The following is a 12,478-nucleotide window of genomic DNA, read 5'->3' on the forward strand; positions in this document are numbered from 1 at the left end:
AAATAATGTGGTGCAATTTTATTTATATTGTGCAATATTTTTGTTTTTAAATATAAAAATATTGATTGTAAATTAAGTGGTGTGTTGCAACTATTTATGTTTCATATATATTTTAGTTTTCTTGACACTAACATAAAACATTGGCTGGTGTGGTGAAATTAAATTTAAATTCTATATATATTTAACTTTAATCCACTAAATATAAAATAAGTGACTTTAAATAATGTGCCATGCTGCGACAGCATTGATATTTTATGTTTTAGTTTTCTTTTTAAAAACCTAATAAACCTATTTCCACCATAATTAACTTTTTGTGAAATAAAAGTGTCAATAAATGTTTGAAGGTTCTTTATGGAGTCATAGATGCTAATAAAGAATGTTTTTTTTTTTTTTTTTTTTTTTTTTTTTTAAATCAAAGTTATGTCCTAAAATGGAATAAAACACAATATTGTGCACTATTATCCTATGTGGCTAATCAAGTGAGTGACTAAAGTTGATGCATCAGACAGAATGTGAAATATAGCTGACTGTGTGTTTGTGTTTGTGTTTGTGTAAAGCTAGAGGAAGATCTCTATGAGCGTTCAGGGACTTGTAAAAACTCTCGTGTGTGTTTAGAGGTAAATTGGGGCTTTTCTAATCAATACAGCAGTTGAAAAGTCAATATTCCAATTATAGAGCAGAACAACACAGCGTGAGCGGAAGCCCAGCGAGTGCTAGTTCGACATCACACGATTATCTAATCCAGAACCAGAACACTTACCCAGAATGCCTCACAATCACACTCAGTGTGCATATTCCAAACTAACTTAGGTGACAGTCGTGGCTTTTATTTGGTATCATGTCGCCGGTAACATTAAACGTGGACGCCGAGCTTTAACGAACGCTTGACATCAGCACTTGTTCGTCTGGTTCAGAGCCATTCGTGCTCCGTAAACTGAGCCTGATTGATTTCCTCTGGAACATTTCAGAGGATTTCCAATTAATAAGCCGAGTCTGGAGACTCCTGTGAGACGTGGCCATAAACGCTGAGAGAGATATTAAAGCAGGACAGAGAGATATTAGAGTGAGACCGATATCAGAGAGGATGAAGGGGAAAGTAACTGAGAAAGTCATTATGGGAGATCCAGAGGGCTTTAACAGAGACACACACCATCAGGAAACGGTGGAAACTTCACCTCATCACTTTGTTTTAATTTGCAAAAATTAAATATTATATCAATTTTACTTAAAATAGCTTTTAATGCACAGTAAATTGATGCTTTTATTGAAATTAAATATACTTTTGTCTTCGTCCTGGCCTTTTTGTACATAAAATACTGGGACATTTTTCCTTTTATAAAAAATTATTTCTAGGCTTTTTGACCACATGGTGCTTGAAGTTGAAGTTTCTTGTACATTTTTATTTTTACATTTTATTATATTTACACACATTTTAAGCTTAACTTCACTTTGGAAGGAAAAAGTGATAATCACAATATTTTTACACAATTTTTTCTTTGTCACTAAATTCAGAAACACTGACTGTAGATAATGTGGAGTAGTGCAATTAAATGTATATTCTATGTATATTTTATTTAATATTTAATTTTGACTGTAACTAATGAGGTGTGTGGCAATGTTATTTATATTTAACACATTTTTAAAATTTTAGCCACTAAATGTAAAAATATTGACTAAATAATGAGGTATGGTGCAATTTTATTTATATTTTACAAATATTTATTTGCCACTAAATGTAAAAATATTGGCTAAATAATGAGGTATGGTGCAATTTTATTTATATTTTACAAATATTTTAAAACATTTTGCCACTAAATGTAAAAATACTGATTCTAAATTACAAGGTGTGTGGCAGTTTTATTTATATTTTATAAACATTACATTTTTTGCCACTAAATGTAAAAATATTGACTAAATAAAGAGGTTTGGTGCAATTTTGTTTATATTTTATAAATATTTATTTTTCGTGGCACCAAAAATAAAAATATTGATTGTAAATAATGAGGTGTGTGTCAATTTTATTTATATTTTATAAATATACATTTTTTTGCCACTAAATGTAAAAATATTGACTTTAAATAATTAGGTATGGTGCAATTTTATTTATATTTTATAAGTATATTTTTTAAATGTTCTATTATTTTCTATTTATTTTTCTTGCCACTAAATATAAAAATATTGACTAAAAAATTAAGTATGCAATTTTATTTATATCTTGCCGCTGAATATAAAATATTGACTGAAGATAATGTGGAATTGTGCAATTTTATTTACATTTTTTACATATATTTAATTTTCTGGCCACTAAATGTAAAAATATTGACTGTTAATAATGAGGTACGTGGTAATTTTATTTATATTTAACTTTTTTTGCCTCTAAATGTAAAAATATTGCGTGTAGATGTGGAGTATTGCAATTATATTTGTATTTTACAAATATTTATTTTTCTTGCCGCCAAATATAAAAATATTGACTGTAGATAATGTGGAGTAGTGCAATTATATTTATATTTTATATATATTTAATTTTCTAGCCACTAAATGTAACAATATTGACCGTTAATAATGAGGTACGTGGCAATTTTTATTTATATTTTACTTTTTTTGCCACTAAATGTACAAATATTGCCTGTAGATGTGGAGTATTGCAATTATATTTATATTTTATAAATATTTAATTTTTGCCACTAAATGTAAAAATAATGAGGTATGGTGCATTTTTGGTTTGTTACTAAATATAAAAATATAAAAAATAACCAGCATTTTTAAAGACACTCCGTGGTTGTTTCTTACTTATTTTAACTTGTGCCTTTTTTTTTTTTTTTACAAAATGTAAAATTGCTTTGGATAAAAGCATCTGCTAAATGCATAAATGTAAACAATGTGGTGTGGTGCAATTTATATTTTACATTATTTTTCTTGCAACTAAATACAAAAATATTTAGTGCAATAATATTTATATTTACAATATAATATAGTTAGGGAACTGTTATGGGTTGTTCATTTTTTATTATTAAATTGCAGAGATTTTGAAGCACAAATGGCACCGTTTCCTGCGAGCGAGGATGAAGACGGATGAGTGGTTGGAAGACGAGCGCGAGGGTCACGTGTTACCTGGCTATGACAAACAGCACACAACTGACACCCAAGCAAGCCAGTAGAATATACATCCAGATATCAGGGGACAGAGGGTTGAGGAAGGAGAAGACGCCGGGGTTGGTGCCGTTGGGTTTGCGGTACAGGATGCTGATGCCCAGGGTCATGAAGGGTTTGGAGAAGTCAATCACCTTCTCTCGCACGTATGTGATGGTCAGCGGAGCCACAGCCAGGTCTGCTTTCTGTCAATCACCAACACAACAGACCAATCAGGAGAGAGAGATCCGTCAGGTGACACTTGACTAAAAGATTCAAATGAATCACTTTGTCAATTCTGAATCATTTGTGACACTCCTTTACACTGTAAACTGAACAAGTTAGTTAACTCTCTGGTTGTGTGATTCCTGTCACACCTTTCATGTTCCCAAACAACTGCTTATTCCTTTATCCAAAATTAGGCACCTCGTTGTTTCTCACACCAGTGTGCTTTAATGTTTAATCGGGAAGTTTGCTTTTAAATGCTTTTATTTTGTACAAAATTGCAAAAAGTCACAAAAAGTTCACACACGGTGTTCCCGGGTCAAAAATGACCGGATTCCAAACAATTGCTTGTAAATCTGTCATTCTGCTATATTATCACCAAATATTGTATTCAACTTTTTTGTCAACTTGTTTTCTTTCATTTAGGACTGGTTTTGTTTTTCTATTTGCATCTGAGTAATCGTAGGCCTCATTTATCCAAAAGTATAGGTACCTTGTTTTTGAGTAAAAAAACTCACAGTTTTTTATGAATAATTTTCACAATAATAAACAAAAAATAATACAATTGTGCATCACACTAGTGTGCTTTAATATTTAATCGGTAAGTTTGCATTCAAATGCTTTTATTTTGTACAAAATTGCAAAAAGTCACACTTGTTGTGACCCCGGGTCAAAAATGACCGACTCCAAACAACTGCTTATAAATCTGGCATTTTGCTATATTATCACCAAATATTGGATTCAATCTTTTTGTCAACTTGTTTTCTTTTATTTAGGACTGGTTTTGTGTTTCTATTTGCATCTGAGTAATCGTAGGCCTCATTTATCTGAAAGTCGGTACCTCATTTTTTGAGTGAAAAAAGCATTTTTTTATGAATAATTTTCACAATATGAGACAAAAAATAATGAAAATTTGCAGTGTTTCTCACACTAGTGTGCTTTAATGTTAAATTAGGAAGTTTGCTTTTGAATGCTTTTATTTTGTACAAAATTGCAAAAAGTCACACTTGTTGTGATCCCGGGTCAAAAATGACCGGACTCCAAACAACTGCTTATAAATCTGGCATTTTGCTATATTATCACCAAATATTGGATTCAATCTTTTTGTCAACTTGTTTTCTTTCATTTAGGACTGGTTTTGTTTTTCTATTTGCATCTGATTAATCGTAGGCCTCATTTATCTGAAAGTAGGCGCCCCGTTTTTGAGTAAAAAACTCATTTTTTATGAATAATTTTCACAATATTAAACAAAAAATAATACAATTGTGCAGTGTTTCTCACACCAGTGTGCTTTAATATTTAATCGGTAAGTTTGCATTCAAATGCTTTTATTTTGTACAAAATTGCAAAGAGTCTCACTTGTGGTGTTCCTGGTCAAAAATGACCGGACTTCAAACAACTGCTTATAAATCTCTCATTTTGCTATATTATCACCAAATATTGGATTCAATCTTTTTGTCAACTTGTTTTCTTTTATTTAGGACTGGTTTTGTGTTTCTATTTGCATCTGGGTAATCGTAGGCCTCATTTATCTGAAAGTCGGTACCTCATTTTTTGAGTGAAAAAAGCATTTTTTTATGAATAATTTTCACAATATGAGACAAAAAATAATGAAAATTTGCAGTGTTTCTCACACTAGTGTGCTTTAATGTTAAATTAGAAAGTTTGCTTTTAAATGCTTTTATTTTGTACAAAATTGCAAAAAGTCACAAAAAGTTCACACACGGTGTTCCCGGGTCAAAAATGACCGGATTCCAAACAATTACTTGTAAATCTGTCATTATGCTATATTATCACCAAATATTGGATTCAATTTTTTTGTCAACTTGTTTTCTTTCATTTAGGACTGGTTTTGTTTTTCTATTTGTATCTGAGTAATCGTAGACCTCGTTTATCCAAAGTATAGGTACCTTGTTTTTGAGTAAAAAAACTCACATTTTTTATGAATAATTTTCACAATATTAAACAAAAAATAATACAATTGTGCAGTGTTTCTCACACCAGTGTGCTTTAATATTTAATCGGTAAGTTTGCATTCAAATGCTTTTATTTTGTACAAAATTGCAAAGAGTCTCACTTGTGGTGTTCCTGGTCAAAAATGACCGGACTTCAAACAACTGCTTATAAATCTCTCATTTTGCTATATTATCACCAAATATTGGATTCAATCTTTTTGTCAACTTGTTTTCTTTTATTTAGGGACTGGTTTTGTGTTTCTATTTGCATCTGGGTAAATCGTAGGCCTCATTTTATCTGAAAGTCGGTACCTCATTTTTTGAGTGAAAAAAGCATTTTTTTATGAATAATTTTCACAATATGAGACAAAAAATAATGAAAATTTGCAGTGTTTCTCACACTAGTGTGCTTTAATGTTAAATTAGAAAGTTTGCTTTTAAATGCTTTTATTTTGTACAAAATTGCAAAAAGTCACAAAAAGTTCACACACGGTGTTCCCGGGTCAAAAATGACCGGATTCCAAACAATTACTTGTAAATCTGTCATTATGCTATATTATCACCAAATATTGGATTCAATTTTTTTGTCAACTTGTTTTCTTTCATTTAGGACTGGTTTTGTTTTTCTATTTGTATCTGAGTAATCGTAGACCTCGTTTATCCAAAGTATAGGTACCTTGTTTTTGAGTAAAAAACTCACATTTTTTATGAATAATTTTCACAATATTAAACAAAAAATAATACAATTGTGCAGTGTTTATCACACCAGTGTGCTTTAATGTTTAATCAGTAAGTTGGCATTCAAATGCTTTTATTTTGTACAAAATTGCAAAAAGTCACACTTGTTGTGATCCCGGGTCAAAAATGACCGGACTCCAAACAACTGCTTATAAATCTGGCATTTTGCTATATTATCACCAAATATTGGATTCAATCTTTTTGTCAACTTGTTTTCTTTCATTTAGGACTGGTTTTGTTTTTCTATTTGCATCTGAGTAATCGTAGGCCTCGTTTATCCAAAAGTGTAGGTACCTTGTTTTTGAGTAAAAAACTCACATTTTTTTATGAATAATTTTCACAATATGAGACAGAAAATAATGAAAATTTGCAGTGTTTCTCACACCAGTGTGCTTTAATGTTAAATTAGGAAGTTTGCTTTTGAATGCTTTTATTTTGTACAAAATTGCAAAAAGTCACACTTGTGGTGTTCCCAGGTCAAAAATGACCCGACTCCAAACAATTGCTTGTAAATCTGTCATTATGCTATATTATCACCAAATATTGGATTGAATTTTTTTGTCAACTTGTTTTCTTTCATTTAGGACTGGTTTTGTTTTTCTATTTGCATCTGATTAATCGTAGGCCTCGTTTATCCAAAAGTATAGGTACCTTGTTTTTGAGTAAAAAACTCACATTTTTTATGAATAATTTTCACAATATTAAACAAAAAATAATACAATTGTGCAGTGTTTATCACACCAGTGTGCTTTAATATTTAATCAGTAAGTTTGCATTCAAATGCTTTTATTTTGTACAAAATTGCAAAAAGTCACACTTGTGGTGTTCCCGGGTCAAAAATGACCGGACTCCAAACAACTGCTTATAAATCTGTCATTTTGCTATATTATCACCAAATATTGGATTCAATCTTTTTGTCAACTTGTTTTCTTTTATTTAGGACTGGTTTTGTGTTTCTATTTGCATCTGAGTAATCTTAGGCCTCATTTATCTGAAAGTCGGTACCTCATTTTTTGAGTGAAAAAAGCATTTATGAATAATTTTCACAATATGAGACAAAAAATAATGAAAATTTGCAGTGTTTCTCACACTAGTGTGCTTTAATGTTAAATTAGAAAGTTTGCTTTTAAATGCTTTTATTTTGTACAAAATTGCAAAAAGTCACACTTGTTGTGTCCCCGGGTCAAAAATGACCGGACTCCAAACAACTGCTTATAAATCTGGCATTCTGCTATATTATCACCAAATATTGGATTCAATCTTTTTGTCAACTTGTTTTCTTTCATTTAGGACTGGTTTTGTGTTTCTATTTGCATCTAATTAATCTTAGGCCTCATTCATCTGAAAGTAGGCGCCCCGTTTTTGAGTAAAAAAAGCAGTTTTTATGAATAATTCTCACAATATGAGCTAACAAATTATTCAAATTTGCAGTGTTTGTCACACTAGTGTGCTATAATGTTTAATCAGGAAGTTTGCTTTTAAATTTGGTACAAAATAAAAGCTTTTAAAAGCAAAATTCATGTGTTTCAAATTTCAATGCTTTTTTCACTCAAAAAATGAGGTGCCTACTTTCAAATAAATGAGGCCTACGATTAATCAGATGCAAATAGAAACACAAAACCAGTCCTAAATGAAAGAAAACAAGTTGACAAAAAGATCGAATGCAATATTTGGTGATAATATAGAAAAATGCCAGATTTATAAGCAGTTGTTTGGAGTCCGGTCATTTTTGACCCGGGAACACCACAAGTGTGACTTTTTGCAATTTTGTACAAAATAAAAGCATTTAAAAGCAAACTTCCAGATTAAACATTAAAGCACACTAGTGTGAGAAACACTGCAAAATTCCATAATTTTTTATCTCATATTGTGAGAATTATTCATAAAAACTGTTTTTTTAACTCAAAAACGGGGCGCCTACTTTCAGATGAATGAGGTCTACGATTAATCAGATGCAAATAGAAACACAAAACCAGTCCTAAATGAAAGAAAACAAGTTGACAAAAAGATTGAATCCAATATTTGGTGATAATATAGCAAAATGCCAGATTTATAAGCAGTTGTTTGGAGTCCGGTCATTTTTGACCCGGGGACACCACAAGTGAGACTAGATGAAATAAAACCCACAAAAAAATGAATTTTTTAAAAAAAAATATCTGAGAAGTACTTATACCCCATGTAAATAAAGTCAGGAAGTTTGAGTCCAATGTGATAACATTAACTAGTATTTTTTTGGAAAAATGGGTCAATTTGACCCGAACACAAGCAGAGGGTTAAACATGTTTTGATATTGATTATGCAGAAGCGTTTAGTTGACTTGAATATATTTCTATCCTAACGCAGCAGGTTTCAGATGTGGTTGATGAAGGTGAAGAGCGGCAGCGTGTGAGATCAAACCGAACGCAGTCGATTCGTGTCGCACGCCTGAGAATCTGATCATTAATTCATGTCGCGCACGTCGGGTCGAGTTCTTACACACGAACAAGCTCAGATACAGCGTTCCTTAATAAGACCTCCGGAGATTTGCGGCCGTTACCGAATCTCCCAGAATCCCAGACTGCCTCTTGCAGACAAAACCACTTCAGCGTTTCTATCAGACGAGTACAGTTTAGAGGAGTGACAGCAGATTTACTCAAGACACCATGTAATACTACAAATGTTTACTAGCGTTATCATGAACTAAGTCCTTTAAAAAATATTTTTAAAGAAAACATATAAACTGATGCTCAAAAGTTTGGGATCAGTAAGATTTTTAATGTTTTTAAAGACATTTCTTATGCTCATCGAGGCTGTTTATTTGATCAAAAATACTGAAAAATTTTTATTATTGTGAAATATTATTTCAATTTAAAATAACAGATTTCTATGTGAATATATTTTAAAATGTAATTTATTTCTGTGATCAAAGCTGTATTTTCAGCATCATTACTGCAGTCTTCAGTGTCACATGATCCTTCAGAAATCATTCTAATGATTTATTATCAATGTTGAAAACAGCTGTGATGCTTAATATTTTGTTGGAAACTGCTACTTTTTTCCCAGTATTCCTTAATAAATACAAAGTTTAAAAGAACGGCATTTATTTAAAATAGAAAGGTTTTCTAATAATGTACAGTACTGTTCAAAAGTTGAAAAATTCAGCTTTGTATCAAATGAATAAATTATATTTTAAAGTATATTAAAATAAAAAAACATTATTTTATATTTTAATAACATTTTGCAATGTTTAGTTTTTTTTCTGTATTTTTGATCAAATAAATGCAATCTTGATGAGCACAAGAGACTTCTTTAAAAAACAAGTCTTACTGATCCCAAACTTTTGGGCGGCTGTGTATTTTAGATTTACATAAAATATTAGATGAAAAACTAGCTAAATTTGTGCTTAAAAGTGAAAAACGCTGGAAATAACTAAAACTGAACTAAAAATAAAAATGAAAAATGAATAAATAATAAAAATGACTAAAGATTAATCTAGAATTAAAGTAAAAAAAATAAAAAATAAATAAAAGCTAATTCAAACAATGTTTAAAAAATATAATCAATATAATTCACAAAATAAAAAATAAATATTAGATAAAAAACAAACAAACAAAAAATAGCTTAAATTAAAAATAAAAATTAAAAAAATAAAAGCTAATTCAAAATAAAAACATTAAAAAATACTAAAAATTAAACAAGAAAACTGAAAATATAAAATAAAAAAAAATTAAAATAAAAAGACATAAAAATACTAAAACTTTAACAAAAAATAAAATGAAAACTGAAAATATAAGAATAAAAGCTAATTAAAAATAAAAATGCATAAATTAAATCAAACAAAAAATAAAATGAAAACTGAAAATCTAAAAATAAAAGCTAATTTAAAATAAAAACACATAAGCAGTACTAAAAATAAAAAACTAAAATGAAACCTGAAAGTATAAAAATAAAAGCTAATTTAAAATAAAAACATAAAAATACTACAAAGTAAAAAACAAACAAAATGAAAACTGAAAATATACAAATAAAAGCTAATAATAAAATACAAAAAATTAAACAAAAAAAGTAACCTTAAAAATAAAAAATAAAAATAAAAGCTAATTTAAAATAAAAACATAAAAATACTACAAAGTAAAAAACAAACAAAATGAAAACTGAAAATATACAAATAAAAGCTAATAATAAAATACAAAAAATTAAACAAAAAAAGTAACCTTAAAAATAAAAAATAAAAGTAAAAGCTAATTTAAAATAAAAACGCTTAGAAAATACTAAAAATGAAACAAAGAAAATGAAAACTGATAATCTAAAAATAAAAGCTAATTTAAAATAAAAACACATAAGCAGTACTAAAACTAAAAAACTAAAATGAAAACTGAAAGTATAAAAATAAAAAGCTAATTTAAAATAAAAACATAAAAATACTACAAAGTAAAAAACAAACAAAATGAAAACTGAAAATATACAAATAAAAGCTAATAATAAAATACAAAAAATTAAACAAAAAAAGTAACCTTAAAAATAAAAAATAAAAGCAAAAGCTAATTTAAAATAAAATCTCTTAGAAAATACTAAAAATGAAACAAAAAAGAAATTGAAAACTGAAAATATAAAAATTAAAGCTAATTTAAAATAAAAACACATAAGCAGTACTAAAAATAAAAAACTAAAATGAAAACTGAAAGTATAAAAATAAAAGCTAATTTAAAATAAAAACATGAAAATACTACAAAGTAAAAAACAAACAAAATGAAAACTGAAAATATACAAATAAAAGCTAATAATAAAATACAAAAAAATAGACAAAAAAGTAACATTAAAAATAAAAAATAAAAGTAAAAGCTCATTTAAAATAAAAACGTATAGAAAATACTAAAAATGAAACAAAGTAAATGAAAACTGAAAATATAAAAATGAAAGCTAATTTAAAATCTGAAATACTCACGTGGTCCATGAGTTCGCGCACCATGCCGTTCCACTGGCCCGTACTCTCCTCAAACGCCCCGTATTTGCCGTCCTCCACTAATCGGATCTCGTAACGGAAGCCCAGGATTCCCGAAAGCTCCCGCAGCAGATCCACGCAGAATCCCTCGAAGCGGTCGTTACCGTACAGAGGTTTATCGGACTTCTTAAACATAACGTACGGCTCCTCCTGAGACAGACCAAACAGACAGAAAATCTCAGAAGATGCAAAACAGACCAATTTCATGTCATTGTGTTTATTATTCAGTGGATTTGCAGAATATAACTAAAAATATAAATAAAATATAACGCAAATATTAAATAATCAACAAAAGTTTGTAATTACATAATTTTCTTTTTTAGGTAATTTATTGTCTTTCAAATAATTAATAAATAATTCTCTTATTAGAAATTACAAAGTATAGTGTAATTTTATATTTTATAAATATTTACTTTTCTTGACAATAAATATAAAAATATTGACAGCACATAATAAGGGATGGTGCAATTTTCCTTTTATTTTTATATATATTTAATTTTCTTGCAACCAAATATAAAAATATTGACTAAATAATGAGATATGGCACAATTTTATTTATATTTTATAAATATTTCTTTCCCTTGCCACCGCATATTGTGTGTGGCATTTTATATTTTACAAATACTTAATTTTTGGCACTAAATGTAAAAATATTGACTTAAAATAATAGGGTATATGGTGCCTTTTTTTGTTACTAAATATAAACTTTTTTTTAATGTATTATCTTTTAAATAATTAATAAATAATTGTCTTTCAATTTTTTTTATTTTCAAATAATAATACTGTTCTTTAAAATACTTTTTAAATAAAAAAAATGCTTGAAAAAAAACTAAAAATGAAAAACTTAAACTTGAAATAAAATAAAATAAATATAAAGTTAATACATAGAAATATTAATATTTATTATAATAAAATAAATAATAAAAATAATAATAAAAATAAACTAAGTATACTAAACATTAAACTAAAATGAACTAAACAAAAATAAATTAAATTAAATGAAAACTGAAAATATAAAAATAAAAGCTAATTTAAAATAAAAACATAAAAAATACTAAAAATAAAATGAAAATCTAAAATTAAAAAGCTAATTAGGGCCCGAGCACTGCAGTGCGAGGACCCTACTGGAATTGCTCCGTTTATTCTTCTTCTTCTTCTTCTTCTCCAAAATGAAAAGTCTTTTTGAGGGATATGGTTTTCAGAAGTGGTTGTGGCAAAATAGCTCGATAGCGCCACCTTTACACGTTCAGCGGTGTGTGCTTTCAGCTGTGATTCACGTACATGCACAAAAATCGGTACACACATGTAACACACCAGTACCTACAAAAAAGCCTCTTGGAGCTAAATTCGATACCCAACAGGAAGTCCGTTATATTGAATTTCCTGTACAGTTTTTGTGCAGTTTTTTCCATTTTCAGGCCTCGTACTTTAACAAACTCCTCCTACA

At 28.6% G+C, this 12,478-nt stretch overlaps 2 protein-coding genes across 2 annotated transcripts in view; both read right to left on the minus strand.

Moving 5' to 3' along the window:
• Positions 1–793, minus strand: part of LOC141333405 (glutamate receptor ionotropic, kainate 2-like) — a 59,242-nt gene extending 58,449 nt beyond the window's left edge. Inside the window, exon 1 of the mRNA XM_073838390.1 lies at positions 761–793. Within this exon, the coding sequence (XP_073694491.1) occupies positions 761–793 (33 nt within the window). The remainder of the gene's footprint in view (positions 1–760) is intronic.
• A 2,242-nt stretch (positions 794–3,035) lies between these two features.
• LOC141333384 (glutamate receptor ionotropic, kainate 2-like) overlaps positions 3,036–12,478 on the minus strand; it is a 66,808-nt gene continuing 57,365 nt past the window's right edge. Inside the window, exons 10-11 of the mRNA XM_073838365.1 lie at positions 10,975–11,181; positions 3,036–3,338 (exon numbers count right to left, since the gene is read on the minus strand). Of these exons, the coding sequence (XP_073694466.1) occupies positions 3,111–3,338; positions 10,975–11,181 (435 nt within the window). The 3' untranslated portion in view covers positions 3,036–3,110. The remainder of the gene's footprint in view (positions 3,339–10,974; positions 11,182–12,478) is intronic.

Source organism: Garra rufa, chromosome 4 (genome assembly GCF_049309525.1).
Source record: "Garra rufa chromosome 4, GarRuf1.0, whole genome shotgun sequence".
Taxonomy (NCBI): Eukaryota; Metazoa; Chordata; class Actinopteri; order Cypriniformes; family Cyprinidae; genus Garra; species Garra rufa.